Source organism: Terrapene carolina, unplaced genomic scaffold (assembly GCF_002925995.2).
Source record: "Terrapene carolina triunguis isolate 2854851 unplaced genomic scaffold, T_m_triunguis-2.0 Scaffold33356, whole genome shotgun sequence".
Taxonomy (NCBI): domain Eukaryota; kingdom Metazoa; phylum Chordata; order Testudines; family Emydidae; genus Terrapene; species Terrapene triunguis.
Genome location: NW_020697707.1, coordinates 1643557 through 1666030, shown reverse-complemented (window position 1 = coordinate 1666030; position 22474 = coordinate 1643557). Strand labels below are relative to the sequence as shown.

Below are 22474 nucleotides of genomic sequence, written 5' to 3'. Positions count from 1 at the left end.
TGAAAGAGACTTAGGGTATTGCAGCTTCCCACATGTGCTCCTCATTCTCCTCAACTGTCCTACCATCACCCTGCTATGCCTTCCGCCACCTCCTACAGGTGAGGGGAGCTGGGAAAGTGATCTTTGTCAGCTTCATCCACACCCAGAACAAAGCAGCAGGGAGGCAAGAGAAAAAAATGTTTGGTGCAGCGTCCCAGCCCTTCCCAGCCAGCCAGCCCTGCCGTCAGAACTTTTAAAGCAAGCAGAAAAACTCTGCAGGAGTTTCTGTCCTGGGTGAGATTTTTTGCCTTTCTGAATCTTTTTTCATTCTGATTCAGAATTAAAAGGTGGAACTTCCCACAGAACAGAGATTTTCAAAAAGAATTATTTCCCAAAACCCAAAATGGAATTTTTCAAACATTTTCCAGGCTAGCTTCACGGCTGCCCAACTGGCTGGCTGGATCCCCAGCCAGCCGAACTCTCACCAGGTGGCAGCCTGGCAATCTGGTGAGCCAGGAACCCAGCTAGCCTGGGAAACTACCCACTCACCAGGTGGGCTGCCAAGGAGCCGGACAGCCCAAGGAGGCAGGTGGGGAAACTGGCAGGGAACCAGACAGGTTTTTATCAGAAACCTGCCTGGTTTCCACTGAAAATGTTGATGAAACTGAGACATTCCCATGTAGAATCAACATTTTCTGATGGAAAAATGGTCAGAAGTTTCTAAGGGAACAGCTCTACAGCCACTGTAAAAGTTCCCTTGCAGAGACTTTACAATAGGCAGCTAGGCTGGGGGAGGCTGCTGTGCACTGCTGCTGCCTTCGGAGTCAGCTGCACCCAGGCCATAACCACTCAGAACCAGAGACTGGAGAATTGCAATAAACCAGCCTTGACATAACTACCTCCATGTGTTCTTACCAGGCAAAAGTCTCCGGCTAGCAGTGTGTAGCAAGTCATGCAATGATCATAGTAACAGATGCATGCTCATCGATAAGGCTAAGTCAGATGATGAAATAATAAAGCCATAGATTATTAAGACCAGAAGGAATCACTCTAATCCTCCAGTCTGATTGCCAGTGTAACACAAACCAGCAAATTTTACCCAGCGATTCCTGCTTCTGGCCCATAAGTTCTGGTTGAGCTAGGCCATCTCTTTTAGAGACATCCAGTTTTGATTTAAAAACTTCAAGTGACAAAGAATCAAATCTTCTTCCCAGGCAGGTACTTATAGATCATGGTAAGTTCACTTCTATCCTCGCTTTGGATGCCATTCAAGCTTTCAGTGCCCGACTATGGAATCAATCATTTGTTGTCCAATACAATTTCTAGTGTTTCTCAGAGCATGTACATAAACCTCTTATGTTTTGGTTTCCAGTTCATTAGTAGTATTATGGTAATGCCTAGAGGCCCCACCTGAAATTGTGTTAGGTGCTGCATGGGTATGTAATAAGAGAAAGTCCCTAACCCAAAGAGTTTACAATCCAAATAGACAAGACAGACCAAGGGTGGGAGGGGAAACAGAGGCGCACAGAAGGGAAGGGACTTGCCCAAAGTCAAACAGCAGATCATTTGCAGAACCGAGAAGAGAACACAGCATGTCTGTGCCCCAGTCTTGTGCCCTGGGCTACGCTGCTTTGCCTTGTAGTAATAGAGAGAACTGGTTGGAAAGTTGAGTGTATCTGTGTCAGATATTTAAAAATGAAAAGGCAGATCACACCTTCTTATAAGAGGGAACATGAATTAGAATGATCCAAGATTGGACCTCCAGCCCTGATCTTCTGTGTGCTTTGGAAAAGCCATGACTCAAATCTAGACCTGAATCCAAACTTCAGCGCTTGGTACGAGTTTTGTGTAAAGCACCATCATTCTGTCCTAACATTGAAAGTTACAGAGTACATAGCGAGTTTATCGTGATCCTCATAAAATAGAGATCTTGTGGCTTTCTAACAGCCAAAACCATATCCCTGCTGCAGTAGCTATCTCCCTGGCAAAGATGTCCTATAGGGAGGGTGCTAAAAAAAACCCTCCTTAGTATTAGGAAGCAGCTGTGGTGCTCTGCCCAGCTGTAAGTCTTTCTTGCATTGTCAAAGTGCACGTTATCTCTTGCATGAGCCATCTTTTCTTCTGAAATGAGTTCAACACACAACACTGAGTCAGCTCATTAACATTGGATGAAAGCACATAGAAGCTTTTGAGTCAATGATCCCTCTGCAGCAATTAAGAAAGTGGGGAATGAGAGGTGACTAAACCTAGGACAAGCCACGTATTCTTAAAGCTTGTATCTGGCAACTTGATACTACAATGGTGGGTACATCAGACATGCCACTGGCAAGTGATCGATTTACTTCGGTTACCCACGGCTTCATCTGCTCTCTGTTATACCAATGACTCAACAATAGAGCGGTGCGAATAACTGATTGTTCAGTTCACTGCATGCAGTGTTGTAGCCATGTCGGTCCCAAGATATTTGAGAGAACAGGGGCGTGACATCATATGAAAAGTTGGTCCACTAAAAGATATTCCTTCACCCACTTTGATTTTTCAGTTCACTGGCAATACCAAAAGTTTGGAAGAGAAATCGTTTTGGGTCAACCAAAACGTTTTTGGAACCAAAAAGTTGAAGAAAAATTCATTTTGTTTTTTAGGTTTTTTAACCTCCTGGAATTTTTTTAATTCACCCATTTTGATGGCTGTTCCTCCTCCTCCTTTCTCTGGACCTGATTCAAAGCCCACTGAAGTCTCCTGGACTTCAGTGGGCTTTGGATGGGCTCTCTTTCAGCATTCCTGTTTGGTCTTCTCTTCCCTCTTTCCTTGATCCCTGGGTGACCCCACCCACTTCAAACATCACCTTATATGCTAATATCCCAGACCTATTTTTTCACCCCAACCTCTACATTTCTGTCTATTTATTAGCAACTGAAAAGAGGTGGTTAGAACAGAAATACTTTCTCACCCTTAACTATAGCATTTGCTTCTGTACTACAAAGGCATTTTCTTCTGTTTCTGTCATCAGTGCATGTCACGTGTGGAAATTAATAGTATTTGTTTCAGCCAGTCGTTTATACTGGATTGATCTCACACAACAGGGATTCTTTTTTAGAGCAACCATCTAGATAGGAAGTTATTATGCAGAGGTGTCTTTAACCACATTTGGGGCTTCTGTTCCCCATTTGTAAAATAAGGTGATTATTTCTCCAGCCTTTTACCTGGCCTGTCTCCATAAACCTTCATCCTGCAAAGACACACGTGCTTAATATGCTGTGGGTGGGGGAAGTCAATGGCATTACGCACTGAGCATAAAGTCATACGTGTGTCTGTCATTGCAGGGCTGGGGCCTGGGGCAAAGGGCTGTCTCTTACTCTGTATAAATACAATGTATGCTGGAATGGAGCCCCGCTTTCCGTTCGGACCGCTAGGCATGCCTGCCAAATTAATAATAATGATGATTTTTCAATACTCTGTGAATCCACTCCAGTACCAGAGGTTTAGTGATACATGTGCCACACTGTATATATAACACTATAGCAGGGCATTGGAACTGTGAGCTGCTGGGGTAGGGACCATCTTTCTCGAATGTCTGGAAAACACCTAGCACCTTGTGGGCTCTACTGTACAATCATAACAGTGCTACAATGAGCCGTTATAGCATGTAATGCAATATCTGTCTCAAAGTTCAGATGGTTTCTGATTATTGAACCTAGATAATATCACTTCTCCCGCTGCAGAAAAGCTCCCCATCTAGAAAAGTGAGGGGGGGTCACCTGCATATCCTGCTAGATGTACACGCAGGATCTGTGGAGAAGCCACACCAAAGAACAGTTAGATCTGCTGCTTGTGGGCAAATGTTGTCGACTTAGTGGGAGTGCTGTCTGGCTTTCCTAAGGGCTGGTGGTGATCTCCCCCCTCCCACAAACACAGCTCCCTTTCTGCTCTTGCTTTGTCACACAGACCCTGGCAGGGGTGGAGGGTGACAGGAAATGTGGCGATTCACCTGACACTAATCAGTTTTGTTCCCTTTTCTGCACACAGCATGAGCTCTCTTCTCCTGGTAGTAGTCAGAGCGACAGTGCGCGGTTTGTAATGATCCTCTGGCTGCAGATTTTGCTTTGAATGCAGAACTGAAATACGTCTTTACATCACCGAGACCGATCAAGAACTGAGGGTCGCCTGCACCTTGTGTCCTGTTCCTTTGCTTTTCGAAACCTCTCTTCTCAAAAGGGAGTTGTAGTCCTGTTTGGACAATGCTTTCGGAGAAGTGTCTAGGATGTTTTTATTCCAGCTTCTGGCTGTGGGCATATGCGTTCGTGTCCTTGATTAAAGGTAGGTTTCTTTTTAGCTTGTCTCTGAGAAATCGATTTAGCCCTTTCCTCCTCCTATTTTCCTCGATTCAGCTTGATTGAAAGTTTTAACCAATTGTTTAACTTAAAATAACCTTGTGTAAAAGTCCAGGATATAAACATGTGGTTGTTTATTAAACCAAATGTTAAGAATGTGTTTTCTTAAAACATTTCATTCTGGTTTGATTCAATGAGAAAATGCCTCTAGAGTATCATGGAAAATAGGAGATAAAGTGATGTAGTGTTAAGCCACTGCTTAACTAACAAGGGCTAAAGGTGTAGGGTTCTGTGCATGTTTTGCATTCATATTTATGCAAGTTAGAGATTTCTCACTAAATAGTCATTTAGCTTCAGTTGTGTGATACATTTTTCAAAAGCACTTGCATGACTTTGGATCAGAAGCCATCACTGAGTTTCAAAGGGACGTGTCCTTCCCAAGTGACTTAGGGCTGGTCTATACTTAGCCGCTAGTTCGGCGGCTGGAAATCGAACTTCCTGGTTCGATTTATCGCGTCTGGTCTGGACGCGATAAATCGAACCAGGAAGTGCTTGCCGTCGACTGCGGTACTCCATCTCAACGAGAGGAGTACCGCGGAGTCGACGGGGGAGCCTGCCTGCCCCGTGTGGACCGCATCTGAACCGTGGTAAGTTCGAAGTAAGGTATGTCGACTTCAGCTACGTTATTCACGTAGCTGAAGTTGCGTACCTTACTTCGACTTGGGGGGTTAGTGTAGACCAGGCCTTAGAAACTTTGGAAAATCCCACCCTTCATAGTCACCAGGACTCCATTATTGTGAATTACCATATCACTTTATATGGTACAAATAAAATGGGTTTTAACATTGAGACAAATGTGAAAATAAATGAAATCCCTGGAACTGGGGAAGTTCGGAACACCTACCTGCCGAACAACATCTTGTTTCAAAATGTTACTTTAGCTTATAGATCTAGGGCCAGGACCATTAAAAAGACAATAGCTATTGTACTTTATCCAGAATATTTCAAACATGCTCTTCTTGGTCTCATTCATACCTCACTCCTCTTTAATCTCTGTCACTCTGGATGGCAGGTATCGCTTTTGCTCACTCTTCCTTAGAGGCAAATGAAACAGTGTGGGGAAACATTGAATTTTGTCCCAAGAGTCTTTGAGGAGCAGCTCATTCTCCACTTACAAACTACAGACAGCATGGTTTCACGGGACAGTGACCAAAGAGACAGGAGAACTGAAAAAGCGATTGCATTTCATTTGTAGTAGGTGCAATAAATATGCAAACATAAAAAATATATAATAATTATTTGAACCGTCTTTTCTAGAATTTGCAGATTAGACATAACAAAATATAAGGTCATAGGTAGAATGTTAAAAATGTCTGTCCATAAATGGAAGAAAAAATCCTATTTACCAACATTTCAGATTCTAATATTGGTATCAAATGTGGGCTGATTTTATTTCACCCTAGAGGAAGAAATGTCATTTTCAAAGCATAGCAACAGTGGGCCTACAAATGATACGTCGTCTTTGACAATGACAGGCTGCGTAGCTCAGTTTGAGCCATGCCTGGAGCCTGAAGTCAGCAAAGATCTCATTGAAAGTAAGACGCAAATGTTTAGATGAGGCTAGTTAAGAGTTGGAACAGCTTGCCAATGAGTGAGGTACATTTTCCATCACTTGCAGTCTTGAAATGAAGTGTGGGTGTCTTTCATTTAGATGTGCTTCAGTTCAACAGTAAGTCAGGGGGCTTGCTGCAGGACTAGTGGGTGAAATTCTGGCCTTAATGGATGTAATCTATTGGGTAGATAATAAATGCACCCTTGAAATAAATAAATAAATGAAGTGTATGAGATCTACCTAAGAGCTGAGCAATGGAATGCCTTGCAATGGGCTGCTTTAGGATAGACGCGCATATCATATTTGTCCTCGTTCACCTCATTTACATTTCTGGCTGTGGCGTCACCTGTTGAAGAGGGACGTGTTACCTACTCCTAAGGTGGAACATTTACCATGATTTAAAGAGCAATTCCCACTATTCTTAGGATTTGTTCAGTGCTGATCAGAGCCCTAGTGTAGACAAGGCTCTAGTGACCTATTTTCACCCCATGTTATTTAAACCTGCTGGCAGGAAGTACAGTCAAATCAGGGATAAAACTAGGTCCAACTGCAGGAGCTGAGCTAATCTATTCAGTTTAGGTACTTGTATGTTCCCTGTTTTCATAGTAATGGGGTCTCATGCTCTTTAACATTTTTATCCTCACAACACCCCTTTGAGGAAGGGCAGTGGTATTATATCCATTTCACAGATGAGAAACTGAGGCACGGAGAGGCTAAACGACTTGGCCCAGGTCACACAGGAAGTCTGAAGCACAGCCCGCACCCAATTAGTACCCTAACCACTGGACCGTTCTTTCTCTCCAGGGCTCGGACTCCAGTGGGTGCTAACATTGGTATAGAAGAACCGGTGATAACAGTAATGAGAATTCCATTTGTAAATATCCCATGTGTAGACAAGACTTTAGCGAAAAGGATGGAGATTGTCTCTCCACCTGCTACCAGTGGGGTGCACTCACCAGTTTCCAAAATGGTTCGTAGCACTTGGTCTTTACTTAGTCACGGCTTCTAGACACTCACGCACCAGCAGTAGCTCTTGGTGCCTGTTGTGGTTCTGACCTTTCCTCCTTGTATCAGTTTACCCCGCTGTCTGGAGTGGCTCAGGGCAGACACCCCTAACTGTGTGAAATTAGATTTCACCAACCCACTAACAAATGTGAACTCCCAAAATATTACAATAGTCTTAGAATGGGTCAAAGACAGTCCTCTTAGACTGGAGTGTCTATCTTGCCACCCAGGCCAGCTGGACTATGTGATAAATGGTCACAAAATCACAAAATATTCAAGTTGCTTCCAGTCCCAAAAGACCAGACACTTACCCCAGATCAATTGGTTCCTTAAATCTCACACCAAAGACAATGCCTATAGCCAATCCTGCAATAAATTATCTAAAGGTTTATTAGTTAGGAAAAAGAAATGAGTTATTTAAAGCAGGCAACAGATACACAAGTGACTTCAGTGTATGGTTTCAAAAAGTGACAGAGAGTTGTAGTAATTTGTCAGCACTGAATGACTTTTCAGAGTTAACCCCTGCCAAGTGGCATAGGGATCTCTATGTTTATGTTTAGGATTCCTTGCCCTCAGAATCCAGACAGCGTAAAAGAGATTTTCTCCTTCTCAGGGATTTTTATCCCCTCCACTCCAGGGTACAAAACCAACGAGAGAAATTCAGGCGTATGTGTCTTCTTCCTGGAGAGAGTTAGCAATGCAGTCAACAAAGTCTCTGTCCTTTGATGCTACACAATACGTCATTTGCCTTCAATGGGCCATCTTGGATGCTGGACAAGCCCTTTACCTTAATGAGTGCTGCTTTTCCTATTTGGTGAGTGACACAAATACAGAGGTTTGCAATGCAAACGCTCCGTGTAACTTTATACCCCGGGCTATAGAGGTTATAGGTGAGATTAATACAGGCAGCATCCTACAAGCACTTTATAAAGTCTAGACACATTCTTAGCAACTTAACATCTAATACCTATTTTGATAATGCTACCGCATAGTGAGCCAGCCTGGTTTCCAGCTACGCATTTGTCAGCGTTCAGTGAGGCCTGGGGCCTTGGCATGAGCTGGCACCTGGTCTGCCAGCGTCACATGGGCCTTTGGCACTTCTGGGCTAGGCTGCTGCCCTACACTCTATGTGAGGCCACCCCGCAGGCTTCTTCCACAGTGTCCCCCTCCTGATGGGCCTTTGTGAGCACATAACGTCAGCGCTCAGGCCTGCGCTGGCTCCCCAGCCCCACCCTTCGTTTCCATAGCAATTCAACCCTTGGCATTACTCTTTTTCTTTCCTGTCGGTATCGTGGTGGTGCGCAGAGGCACCAGTCCTAAGTGCAGTACAACCACTGAGGCTGCAAGTCCCCTCTCTGGCTGAGCAGACTCAGTGCAAACTGGGGGGGCTGGGAAAGCAAAGGTTCTTTTAAGCCCTCTTTGTGGTTTTCCAGTTCTGAAACCAGCCAGATGCTGGACCAGTCTCCAGTGCAAACTAGAGAGGCCTAAAGGCTGATCTGATCTACATCAGTTGTCAGCAACCCCAAGGAGCTGTTACAGTGGACAGGGATCAGCCGGATGCAGGAATACCTTAGCTATGCCTCCTTGCACCTGGCCACATCCAGTCCTGCGTACCATTGGCCAGGAGGAGGGCATTGCTGCAGGGAGCGCTACACTGGCTCTATCCCACCGGAGGATCCTCGAGAAAGTTTGCAATTCTAGATGGAACAGTTTTTCTGTTGGAAAAAGCAGTTTCATCGAAATCAAAAAGTTTCATAGGCACACTTTTCACTGTAAGATTTTGACAAAATCTTCAACGGGAAAAAAGTCACAACAGTTTATTTTGAGTTTCTTGATTTCAGTCATATTGAAACATTTCATTTTGTTTATCTTTTCAATTCCTTTTTGTTTTGACTTCATATTAAAATATTTTAATGTTGTTTAATATAAAATAAATGTAATCTATAATGTTTTGCCCTTATCAAAACAAAATGTTTCAGTAGTTCCAAATTGAAAATTTTTGATAGTTCTGGACTGAAATTTTGGAGGGATTTCATCCTACAGGAAATTATGAAAATACAGCTTTTTGTTCCAATTCAGAATGAAAAAAAACCATTCAAAACTTCAGAATTTCTCAATGAATGGAAATTCCATTCTCCGACCAGCTCTAATAATAATCCTAATAGTACCAAACATCCAATATTGATTTAAAGACTTCAAGTGATGGTGTGACAGAATGCACCCCTGCATTCACACCCTACAGACTATTGTAATAATTTTTGTACAAGTATACCTGATAAGTTAAAACTCATAACTTGCTGATCAGTATCATCCTGATAAAATAAGTGGCAACATTATATATGAGGTTGTAAGATTCCACTGTGTGCTGTTATTAACACATGTTCCAAACTGAGGTTGGCAAACAAGTCTGTTCTAAACAAAGGAATGTGTGTTCTGCTTAATTTGCATTTAAGCAATAAACAGTCACCAGGCAGGAAGGGAAACAAAGGAAGCTCAAACAGGTGAGGAAAAAAGCAGCAGGGAACATCCTTCCACATAGACTCTCTCTCCTAGTGCCCAGCTAGAAATGTTTTTCAAGAGAGGGACTGTAACTATACAAAGGAGGGACAAACACCCCAAGGGGCCCCTTTCTCTCTTCCTGCCCTTCATAGCACCTGAAGTGACAAAGGAAGCCTTTGTTGGATTCTGAGAGAACGTAAGAACGGCCATACTAGGTCAGACCAAAGGTCCATCTAGCCCAATATCCTGTCTTCCGACAGGGGCCAATGGCAGGTGCCCCAAAGGGAATGAACAGACAGGTTATCATCAAGTGGTCCATGCCCTGTCACCCAATCCCAGCTTCTGGCAAACAGAGGTTAGGGACACCATTCCTGCCCATCCTGGCTAATAGCCATTGATGGACCTATCTTCCATGAATCTATCTAGCTCCCTTTTGAACCCCATTATAGTATTGGCCATCACAACACCCTCAGGCAAGGAGTTCCAGAGGTTGACAGTGCGTTGCATGAAAAAATACTTTCTTGTGTTTGTTTTAAACCTGCTACCTATTAATTTCATGTGGTGGCCCCTTGAGAAACAGTCCTGACCTAAGAAGCTTGTTCAGTAAGACTGCTGAAAGCGCACGGTGAGAGAACTTTGCTTTGAATTTAATATAGTTTAAGTCAGGCACCAGTAAGCGTTTTATCTTTATTTTTCTTGTAACCATTTCTGACTTTTATGCCTCATTACTTGTACTCACTTAAAATCTTTCTTTGTAGTTAATAAACGTGTTTTATTGGTTTATCTAATCCGATGTGTTTAAACTGAAGTGTCTGGGAAACTCCTTTTGGGATGGCAAGTTGTGTGCATGTTATTCTTTTAAAGAAATAACAGACCTTAAATAATTTGTATTGTCCAGGAGAGGGCTGGGGGTGTGTTGGGGTCACCTTGCAATATAACCCAGGCTGGTGAGAGCCAGAGTGTAACCCAAATGTGGCTGGCAGGCTGTAGTTACACACAGACACTCAGGATGTGGCTTGCATGCTGGAAGGCTGTTTGTGAGCCACCCAGGTGGAAGCTACTTCAGCAAGGCATTGTAAGGCACCCAAGGTTGCAGGCCAGAAGTGACACAGCTGCTCATTAGTCTAGACTGTACCCTGGTATGTCACAATTGGGTAATCCACCACATCCTCCCTAGGCAAGTTGTTCCAATGGTTATTTACACTCTCTGGTAATAAGTTGCAGCTTACTTCTATTCAGAATTTGTCTAGCTTCAGCATCTAGCCACTGGATCTTGCTATGCCTTTATCTGCTAGCTTAAGGAGCCCTCTTCTATCAAAACTGTGCATTCACGTGTCAGTGCACCAAAAGTCTGCATTAACAAGTGGAGGCTGGGTTGAGGACCCAGTGAAAATCAGGCCTGAAATTTTCTCTCTCCTCTTTCCCACCTCTTCAGCAACTGCTTTCTGTTAATTTTTGTCAATGCAGGTTGCTCAGCATGTGAACCAGAAGAACGGTTATTTCAAAAACTTTTCTCCCATTACAACCACTTCATCAGACCGGTGGAAAATGTATCTGATCCTGTGACAGTACATTTTGAAGTGGCAATTACACAGCTTGCAAATGTGGTAAGATTAATTACAGAATGCTTAATAGATACATGGGTGCTGATTTTAGAAGTTTACAAGCACAATTGCATGCACATAATTTACACACACAATTGCATGTGCAATCAGAGTGGGTGCACATGCAAATAGCCATTTGCAAGTTTCGTGTGTGTACAGACCTTGCCATTTTCTTTGCATGTTGTGTAGACGCAGTTCTGTAATCTTCAAGGCTCAGATGATTAGAAGTTTCTTGAGTTAACGGTTCAAGACGTACAAGTGCAGAATCTGATTAAACTGTACTCTTTTGGGGATGGTTTAAAGGAGTTTTCCTGTTTTCTTTTTCTCTCACACACACACTCACACTGACACATAAGTGGAGCTATATATATTTTTGGATATTGAAAAATCATAAGCCAGCCTCTTGGATTTTATCAACTAAGGGGCAGATTTTCAAAGGTATTTGGGTGCCTACAGGTATACATGGGCACCTAGTGGGGTTTTCAAAAGCGCCTAGGCACCTGCCTCCCAATGGGCCTAGGTGCATTTGAAAATCCTCTTAGGCACTTAGCTGCATCTTTAGGTACCTAAAGACCTTTAAAGTCTGGCCCCAAATGCTTAACTTTTATTACCCACCCGAAGTAAGGCCTGGTCTACACCTAAAGCGTAGGTCAATCTAGCTACCTCTCTCGGGGCTGTGAAAAATGTCACACCCTGAGTGCTGTAGTTAGGTCGAGCAGTGTAGACACAGCTAGGTCTATGGAATTCTTCTGTCATCCTAGTAACTGCCTCTTGGAGAGGTGAATTAACTACACTGATGGGAAAAACCCCTTCTGTCCACGTAGGGAGCGTCTATTCTCTGCTCCTACCGGGCATAGCGGCAGCTCCGTACTTGTGCCACTGTAGCAGCTGTAGTGTAGACAGGGCCTAAGCTCTCACAGATAGGCTGCTGTCTGCAATTAACGCATGTTCCCAAGCCTCTGCAATCTCTCTCTAGGGCCCCAATGCAACAGCCATTGAATTCAGTACTAGAGTGAGTGCATTTACATTAGAGGTTTGCACTGGCATGACTACATCGACGTAGTTACACTGGTGCAGTTTTCCTTAATGTTGACAAAGCATTGCATTGTGTGTTGTGTTGTGTAGATGCAGCACATTAACCCAGCAAAGCACTTAAACACCTGTGTAACTTTGTGTCCGAATAGTCCCACTGACTACATGTACTTCAGGACTTTGCTGGATCAAGACCTATGTGTGTTTTGGTTCCTGTCTGTCTTGGGCTAGCCGGTAACTGTCTCCGGATGCTGTAATTGATGTGTGGGATTGAAAAGTGTCCATCGATTTATGTATCTCTAGGATGAAGTCAATCAGATTATGGAAACCAACCTGTGGCTGCGACATGTAAGTGTCAGCACTGCGCATCAGTATGTGTTTTGCATCAGCACTGGGCTTTGAATGGCGTGAATTCGATCTAAAGACTAAACATCTCTTTTGTAATAGTGTCTTCAGAGAAACACACTGTCTGCACTAGAAACATTGCAGCAGCTGCATTGCTGGCAGACTTCTTTCGTCGACCTAGCAAGGTGTACTTGGGTCAGCTTAATGACATTGCATGGAGCATGAAATTTTAACTACAAACTTTGTAGTGTAGACCAGCCCACAGATCAAGAGAACTCAATCTAACCAAGGGCACAATTGAAAGGTTTTATAACTTAAGTACCATAATATTTGAAATTATGCAAAGGGTTCTCCCACATTTCTATTGTGTATTCTTCTCCACCCACTGTGTTACTGTGCATTTCATCTGCTACATTTCATGTCATTGGGCTTGGCCTGTGCACAAGAGGGACAATTAAATATGCAGCTCTGCACACAGACAGGAATAATTTCCTAAAACCAATCTAAATGCCTGATTCATCCGGAAGCCAATAATTTTGGGTGCTTAACAGAGCAACCGAATTTTCTCCGATTTTCCAAACATTCCGGGAGATATTGTGCAGACAGGGAAACACTGGGATGTTGCTCAACAGCACACCCGTTCCTTCCTGTGTAAATCCCCACTTGCACTGCTTGCGTAGCTTCCTGCAGCCTCTTTGCCCTTCGCTCCAACAAAAAGAGCCGTGGCCACCAAAGAGAGAGGCAGGAGGTAACGTTCACTTGTATGCTTTCCTAGCAGGGTAAAAACATCTTTTCTCTCTCCCGTGTGTGTGTGTCTGTCTGGCTGGCTGTACAGAGGGACTGTGAGAAGTTTAGGTGCCCAACTCCTTTAGGCTGCTTTGGAAAGCTCAGCCATTACGTTTAACGGCACTCTTTGTGTGGCCCAGACAAGGCGCTCTACCCTGCTAAGTAGGTATAAAGGCTTGGCCGTGGGCCCCACAGGAAGGTGGTGTGCTCCGCTCCAGTGAAAGGGCACTAGGCTGGGACTCGGCCACTGACCTGCTGGGTGACCTTGGATCAATCACTTCCTCTTTCTGTGCCTTTGTTTCCCCTCCCTTGCTTTGCCTGCCTTGTCTATATAGACTGTAAATCCTCCAAGACAAGGACTGTCCTGAATGCGTATGTAAAGCCCTGACCTTGGTTGGGCCTCTAGGCAGGACTGTGATCATAATTACAGCAGGCCCTGTGTCGCCTGCCTGCATGGCAGAAGGATCTCCACATGAGACTCACATAGGTCAACGTGGCTGGTGGCTATGGAGCAGCAGCAAGCCAGAAGACAGGCCACGTGAATGATCCCCAGTAGTTAGAGCCATAGCCCTATGCAAGTGAGGATGGAGTAAACATGAGCAGTACTCTTGTGGACTGGACGCAGGACTGTTAAGTTAATTAACTTAAGACGTTGCATTGTGTCCCAAAGTTCACAAAGTGCTGAGCCGTAGCTTTCTAGTGGTGCACCGCACCTTTTCCAGGCAAATCTTTACGCGCGAGTTGAAAACACTAGGCTTAAAATAATTATTTTTCCTTCCTTTAGATTTGGAATGACTATAAATTGCGATGGGATCCAATGGAATATGGTGGAATTGAATTTGTTCGAGTGCCGGCGGATAAAATTTGGAAACCTGATATCGTCTTGTATAACAAGTATAGTGCTTTTTACGTTTGCCATCTGTCAAAGGTCACCGTTTTATATAAGATGCTGTTTCACGTCCTTGTTCGCATTGTTTACACTGTGTCATTTGTATTTCTAGTGCTGTTGGGGATTTTCAAGTCGAAAGCAAGACCAAAGCTCTTCTTAAATATGATGGGATGATCACTTGGACTCCACCTGCTATTTTTAAAAGCTCCTGTCCTATGGACATCACATTTTTTCCCTTTGACCACCAGAATTGTTCACTGAAATTTGGCTCCTGGACATATGACAAAGCCAAAATTGACCTCCTGATTATTGGATCCAAAGTGGATATGAATGACCTTTGGGAAAACAATGAATGGGAAATAGTTGATGCTTCTGGCTATAAACACGATATAAAATATAATTGTTGTGAAGAGATCTATACAGATATAACATACTCCTTTTATATCCGAAGGCTACCCATGTTTTACACCATTAATCTGATCATTCCCTGTCTCTTCATTTCGTTCCTAACTCTATTAGTCTTTTACCTTCCATCTGACTGTGGTGAGAAGGTGACCCTCTGCATCTCAGTGCTACTTTCTCTGACGGTATTTTTGTTGGTGATCACAGAGACAATCCCGTCAACCTCTCTGGTCATTCCACTGGTTGGCGAATACCTGCTCTTCACCATGATATTTGTGACCCTATCAATTGTCATCACAGTGTTTGTGCTGAACATCCATTACAGGACTCCAACCACACACACCATGCCCAAATGGGTAAAAAGCGTCTTTCTCAAGCTCCTGCCTAAAGTCCTGATGATGACGAGACCTCTAGAGCCGCAGAAAGAAGCCAGCTCTAAAAAGAGTAAGAAAGGGCTTGCCAATAAATCTAGCAAGATGAAGCAATACGGAGACTTTAAATTATACAAGGAGCAGAGATGCTGCCACTGTGACAAGGTGAACGCACTTGTTACCGGCAAAAGAAGATTGAGCCCTCAGCCCATGAAATGGGGGATGGAGCACGTCAAGTACTCCGCTGAAGTGGGCGAGGTAATTAGCAACGTTCAGTTCATCGCTGAAAACATGAGGGGCCAAAACGAAACTAAAGAGGTAAGAGGGTTATTCCCACTGCCTGGGCTGCATGGTGAACCCTCCACTCCTGGCATGGAGCGGTTGCATGCATGAGTCGTCCCATTGAAGTCAATAGTGCTGTTCTGTAACTCTCCAAAAAGCTACCAGAGTTGTTTGGAGTGGTTTGTTTATGAAGCCCCATGCTGCTTAGTGTTCAGAGTTCTGCCGTTGTCTCTGTTCATAGACTCCACTCCCAGAATGGGCCCACCCATGTACATAGGTTCAGATTTCCCATGTAGTCTCTTACCAGCGTTTTATATCGTTTCACAGGCCTACATTTTCCTCAGTGGCTAGTGATTTTTGCTAGCCTCCATTTTGGGGGGCCCAACTTGAGACGCCTTAAAAGGGGCCTGATTTTCAGAGGGTGGGTGCTGGCCACTTTCTGAAAATGAGGCCCCCTTTAAGGTGTTTCAAGTTGGGCTCCCAAAAACAGAGGAAACAAAATCACTAATGGTCGTTTGAAAATTGTGGTTGCAGAAGTCTCTGTTTCTTTGTGGCTGTCCAACCCTGTTCTCTTTATTTAAGGTATCATAGACTTTGCCACCCACATCCATTATTAGCATCTTTTTTCCTGCCAATTTATAGGTAGAAACCCTCCTTCTTCCCTAGGATCCCAGTGCAGTATCACCTCAGTCTACTATTTTGTGGCCTGCCTATATATATATATATATATATATAAAATAGAGAGAGAGACCTATCTCATAGAGCTGGAAGGGACCCTGAAAGGTCATCGAGTCCAGCCCCCTGCCTTCACTAGCATGACCAAGTACTGATTTTGCCCCAGATCCCTAAGTGGCCCCCTCAAGGATTGAACTCACAACCCTGGGTTTAGCAGGCCAATGCTCAAACCACTGAGCTATCCCCTCCCCCGTAGCTTTCCTTGCAAGCTTTAACTGACACTGTAATCTTGTGTAGCAGCCTCAGGACTCCTCCGTTGGGAGTTCAAGGGACTTTTCTTCCTTGCATGCTGCTTTCTGGCAGCGATTATAATGGATTGTAACGCTTCCTTCTACACCCCTCGCTCACAAGAGGCTCAGTCTTAAAAAGTGCTGAGAGGAAGGTTAAGGTGCAATTAAGGTGCAGAACCTGGATTCAGTTCCTACTTCTGCCACAGATGTCCTGTGTGCCCTCGGGCAAGTCACTTAGGGTTCGAGGCACAAAGAAACTTAGGTGTCGTGATGCTGAGCGTCATGTTTAGGCCCTTAGAAAATCACTGGGGTTCACAAAGCCTGGGTTATGTGCCTAAGCTCCCTATGCAACGAATGGGGAGAAGTAGGCGCCTTAGACTGGAATGGGATTCACAGAAGCCATCACGGTAGGTGGCTCCCCACCAGAGGCCAAGCTGAGGGGTGAGTGCTAAGCCCCGCCCCTTTCTGAGATAGGCACCCGGGCTTCAGGTACGTGCCTCCCTCTGCCTGGGATTCCCAGCAGTTTTGGGGGTGGGGAGATTAAGAGGCTTTTAAAAACAAGACTCGGTGTTCGGCTCCTGGGTTTGCTTGTGCAGAATAATGAATCTTTCATCCGAACCGAGACAGCTGTCCTAGGACGTGATGCTCTGAGGGCGCAGTTTAGAATTCTAGGAACTCAAGGGCCGGATCCTCAGCTGGTGTAAGTCAGGGCAGCTCCGCTGAACTCAATGCGGCTTCATTGGTTTACGCCAGCTGACCATCTGGCCACCAACGTTTGCAGAGAAGGTGAGCAGAGGGCCAGATTGTGGCTCTGAAGGAGCTGACTCCCCGTAAGGGTAGGGGCTTTTGAGCAGGGCCAGATTAAGACAAAGGCACGACGGGCCATACCTAAGACTCCTGGAGTCACATGAGCACGGAGTCCCAGCTGCCATTTTAAAAAAAATGTTCTAGCCCTTGTGGATGCCATGAAAAACCTGGAAATATGACCTAGTGTCACTGACGCCTGCCTGAGTCTGCAGGCAGCCTGAAATGATAGCTCTAAGAGGTGTGAACTGTCCCAGACAGCTCAGCTCTGAAAGCTGCTGCCAGCCCTAAGGGGCAGGGCCATGGTGTGAGGTGTGCCCATGGCTTGCCACTCTGCAGCCAGGAATTCTGGCACACTAGGCCAGAGTGCTGCCTGGAACCTGAGGAAGTGAATGCTGGGATGGGGGCTCTGCCACCCTTTGAAAGGGTGTGGCATGCATGTCTTTCCCTGCACGGTGTAACATTGCATTACCAACCTATGTAACCAGTGCTTGTCCGCTATCATAGAATATTAGGGTTGGAAGGGACCTCAGGAGGTCATCTAGTCCAACCCCCTGCTCAAAGCAGGACCAATCCCCAGACAGGTTCACTGGTGCATTTTAGCTAAACCGAGATGACAGCAGCTTTGATTCCCGGGAGCTGCACAAAGCAGCCAGAACATGCCCCTTAGATTAGACACCTCGAACAACTCCCTAACCGCTTCTGCTCTTTTTGTGCACTTGCAGCACGGCTTAACACTACTTTAAATCGCATTCTCGGTTTAAACTGAGCATCAGCAGCTCTTCATCAATCGCAAGAGACCGGCTCCAGCCTTTCAAAACGTATTACAAGTGAAAAACAGGGGCATTTTGCTTCTGCTCAAAGCAGGGGGGAGGGAATGCTTGGGCAAGCTTTGACTTAACCCTTCGTACTCATCAGAACACTGCTTGCTGCTCGGGCCCGCCGTGGAGAGAAGGCTGGAAGGTGTCCAAAGGACAGCAGCACTTTGAAAGGGTTACAGGAATCGGGGCTGTATTTGCACTCACACAGAGCACAGCAGCAACCTTTGGAAGGAGCAAAAGTGTCGTAAAAATGAGAAACGAGGTGGGTGAGGTAATGTCGTGTATCGGGCCAACTTGTGTTGGTGAGAGAGACAAGCTTCTGAGCTTACACTGAGCTCTGCTTCCGGGCTGGGAAAGGACCTCCCAGCCTCACAGCTAAATGCCAGGTGGAGCAGATTGGTTAGCATGAGTAGTTCCATCTGGTCCAACTTGCATTTAGCAGCGACATTCAGAGTTAGTTTGCCAGGCCTGAAGAAGAACTCTGAGTAACTCGAAAGCTTGTCTCTCCCACCAACGGATCTTGGTCCACTCAAAGATATTACCTCACCCGCCTTGTCTCTCTGCAACACGGCTACCACAACCCTGCACATAAAAAGGAGAAGGCTGCTGAAAAGGGAAGGAGACATGAAAGGGACAATGTCAGCTCAGAATTAGCCACAAAAAAATGAATATTCCAGGGCTAAGTACTAGTGAAAAGGAGCCTCAGAAGGCCTGGGTGGGTCAGTTTGGTTTGGATACAGCTTCTCTATGGTTTATATTTACTTTCTGAACTTGTCAGCAAAACGGGGCTAGAAATCTTGCAGAAACAGCCTCTCTCCTGTGCGTTCCAGTAGATCCTGCTGATGTGCTGGCCTGAAATAGCATGAGAACAGGGCAGAGAGACAAAACGCACCGTGTCAGTCTTGGGCTCTACGTAAGTGCTGCTGCTGCTGCTGTGTTTGAATTTGAATGTGATGGTTTTGCTACTAATAGCTGGAGCTGGTTTAATGCAGGGTTTTAAAGGGCAAGAGCTTCCTGTCTGGTGTGTATTCCATTGATTGTCCTGAGAGCACTTAGGCCCCGATTCAGGAAAGCACTTGAGCACATGCTTGGCTCAATCATTTAAGAACTTCGCTATACGTTACAGGTCTGATTCCCCATTTTGGACTGAAATTGGTGGCGTTTGACCAGGATAACTCTGTAATATCACAGTGGTGAATCAGGCCGCAGATGGGAACTGTCTCTTGAATCAGCTGTTGGGCCAAATTCTTTGTTACACCAGTAGAAATCTGGAGGACGAACTCCATTTGTTTCACCGGCTTGACTAATTGCTTTCTATTTGTTGCAACCTTTTTACTTTTTCCTTTTGTGGGAGGTTTTAGAGCTTTTTGGTTTTTATCCTAACCCTGAACTAATGAGATTGATTCTTATAGCCCATATTTTTTCCCTGCCTTGAAGTCCTAGAGTCGCATTCTGCTCTCCAGTTCATCACTTATCCTGGATTTACATGGGTGTACCTGACACAGAATCTGACGCTACGGCTATCATCTACCATGGTTCTGTTGTTTGCAGCGGATGTGCCTATTTAAAAGAGATGCTACAAACTTGGCCAAGGGTTTACAGTTGTGTCCAAGATTTTTCCAAAGTCATTTGTGACTTTTGAGAGCCCAGCTTTGGGCACACTGAAGTGCTGAGCATTCACCCTCGGGAAATCAGGCCCCTTTGAGCACCCAAATATTGAGGCAAGCATTCGTCACTTTTGTAAATTTCATAGCTCGTGTATATTCTTCTTCCCGATGCTCACAAGCCCCTTACTCAGTACAATTATTTCTAGCAGGGGATCAAATGCACCCATCACATGCATAGTATGTTTAATGTGGTGTTTCCTTTCTTTTCTGCATTGCAGGTGGAGGATGACTGGAAATACGTGGCTATGGTGATAGACAGGGTGTTCCTTTGGGTGTTCATCGTTCTCTGTGTGTTTGGGACAGGAGGGTTATTTCTGCAGCCACTAATAGCAGACACATAATCCCAAGAATGCTGGTTGGTTTTTGTTTTGTCCAATTCCCTACTTTTTTGGAGCTCCACCCATCCCCTCCACTTTCTCTTGTTACACTCGGCCCATCCTCCAAGGGTCCATCTGCAAAGGGCTGCTGTTAAGGTGATGTTCCCTCTGGCTAAGCGGTCAGGGTGTGGCTTCCCCTTCCAACAGTCACAGGGAGAGAGAAGGCATTCCATCCTGAGGTCAGTTTCAGACTGTCACATATCATCGTCGAGTGCCCACCGACTGACTTCAACGGCGGGCTGCCGTCTCTCCACCTGGCTGATGACACCATTCTATGACTGGGCACGTTGCACATACACCCATGATCCCTTTGGGGACCTCTGTGGCAATTCCTGCTCCTTATTATCTAGGGGGAGATTTTCAAAAGCCCCCAGTGTCGGCCTAATTTTGCTCCCATTGACGTCAATGGTAACCACTGACGCCAACAGAAGCAGAGCTAGGCTAGTGGGAATTTTACCATTGCCTCCATTGAAGGCAGAGTTAGGCCAGAGCTGGGCCCTTGGAAAATCCCCCGCCTACTGTATTCTAGCTCTCTTGCTTCTGCTCCCAAGTGCACCCTAAACATTGCATGTGTTTGTTTTGCTGTCTTTCTATCCACTTAGTACTTCACTACAGCACTCGGATTACCTACGACAATCCTGCTGAATGCGTTGATGTTTTGTTGTATTCTTACAGTGAAGCCACCAACGTGAATAAAAGTACTATAAAAAACAAAATATGACCGGAGTAGTCAATAGGCAGACCATGAGCCAAATCCCACTCGCTAGATGCTTTTGAACATACCCTGAAATCTTTTTATTTACTTATCATTATTGTTAATTTTTTATTATTTTCTCTGAAGTTTGGACCTTGACTATACTTTGACCAAGAAATTTGGACCATGACAAAAAATAATTGACTACCCCTGAAACAGGCTAACGTGGACCCAATTCAGGAAAAAGCTCTCCATCTTCTGCATTGTGGATATCCAACTTAAGGCCCGGATTCAGTGAAGCTGTTAATCACGTGGCTTAATTTTACGTTTATGAATAAGTTCCATGGAAGTCAACTGGACATAAGCACACTCTTCAGTCCTGCAAAGATACATGGGCTTAACTTTTTGCACTGCAGATAGGCCCATTGACTTCAATTAGATTATTCACAGTGGATAAAGTTAAACACGTGTGTAAATTGAGCCTAAGTGCTTTGCTAAACTGCAGCCTATGTGGGGTTTTTACACCTTTTGCTGGTTTACCACAAGGTCTCTGCCTGGATGTGTTCCTAAGGACTCGAGCCTGCATTCCTTACTGAGAGACAAAATGTCCATTGAAGTCAATGGATGTTTTTAGCGACACAAGCAATGGAAGAGCCTGCCTCTTTCACGTGAAAAGGTGTGGTAGATCCATGCAATATGTAGATCAAAGCTCTGATTGTCACAGTTTCCTGAACTGATGCAATTTCTTATAACAAAAGAACAATATAACACAGTTAGCAGGTACTTAAGAACTAGGGTTATTTAAAAGATGGTTTATTTCAAATGAGTATAGATCAGTGAGAAGAGGGGTTTGATTCATGCCATAAATCAACAGAGGGCTGGAAAGAATATCATTTTCCTATTACAGTATTTGAAGAGTATAGCAGGCAAATTATTTTCTTTCAATATAATAATACGAGCTGTCTGTGACACAGTTGAATGCCGCTCAATCATGTAGTGAGTGCTCTGCAGATGTTTGAACACGCATGGTTTATCTCATTAGCCCATTGCTGAATAAAGCCTCTGAAGCATGCCCTCTTGAGGAATGGTTGTGGTTTTTTAATGAGGACTTGAAGGGATACTGTCGAGTTGAATTCTTTTTTTGAATTCACTGGATTGTGGATGGGAAGGAAGGGGAGTTGGGGCCTGAATTCTGATATTGGTGCATGGGCAGTGCCTGCTCTCTGCCATTTACTGTTATTTGCAAACAAACAGCAGCCAGTTAAGGAAAGACTTGCAGTTGAAAGTGCGTTTCAGTGGAGGCCAGGGCCCCGAAACTAACACCGCAGCTACACTAGGCTACTTTCTTTAACACAAATTTTACGGAATAGGGTTAGAATTTCTGGAACGGTACAGTTAAGGCATCCAGCCACTTATCAGCCCTCAGTGTCACCCCACCTGATTTACACCTCCACTTCTCCATCAAACACCCTTCCTCACTGCAGATCCGCCTGCCTCGGGGACACCTCCGTACACAGCTGGCAATCCAGCTTGTTGAATTCTAGCTCAGGTGAAAGGTGTGAGCTGGTGTTTAAAGGTGGCAAATATTTTGTTGCGGTAAGTGCAACTTGTCCAAAATTGGTGGCCACGTGTTGAAATTAACATGGGACACATTAAACGGCTTAAAAGCTGGCTAACTGACAGGTCTCAAAATGTAATTGAAAAGGGGGGATCATCACTGAGCAGGTGTGTTACTAATGGGGTCCCACAGGCCCCCACAGTTCTTGGTATTTTTATTAAGGACCTAGAGGAAAACAAAAAATCACTGATAAAGTTTGCAGATGACACAAAAATTGAGGTGGGTGGTAAATAATGACGAGGACAGGTCACTGATCCAGAACCATCTACATTGATTGGTACCTTGGCACAAGCAAATAATATGGGCGTTTAATACAGCTAAACGTAAAGGTATACATATAAAGTGGATAGAAAGCTGGCTAGATCGTCGGGCTCAACGGGTAGTGATCAAC

The 22474-nt window shown here is 44.7% G+C and overlaps 1 protein-coding gene across 1 annotated transcript; it reads left to right on the top strand.

Annotated features, from left to right (window-relative positions):
- The first annotated feature begins 4229 nt into the window (after positions 1-4229).
- On the top strand, positions 4230-20033 carry LOC113409432 (neuronal acetylcholine receptor subunit alpha-6). Its single transcript, XM_026663332.1, has 6 exons — positions 4230-4296; positions 10894-11033; positions 12366-12410; positions 13978-14087; positions 14195-15173; positions 19613-20033. The coding sequence occupies exons 3-6, from the start codon at positions 12384-12386 to the stop codon at positions 19733-19735; spliced, it is 1239 nt and encodes a 412-aa protein (XP_026519117.1). The 5' UTR covers positions 4230-4296; positions 10894-11033; positions 12366-12383; the 3' UTR covers positions 19736-20033.
- Positions 20034-22474: the final 2441 nt, after the last annotated feature.

Coding starts and splice junctions, on each gene's coding strand:
- LOC113409432 (XM_026663332.1), top strand. CDS start 12,384: ATGGAAACCAACCTGTGGCTGCGACAT. Junction 12,411..13,977: donor CCAACCTGTGGCTGCGACAT/GTAAGTGTCAGC, acceptor TCCTTCCTTTAG/ATTTGGAATGACTATAAATT. Junction 15,174..19,612: donor GCCAAAACGAAACTAAAGAG/GTAAGAGGGTTA, acceptor TCTGCATTGCAG/GTGGAGGATGACTGGAAATA.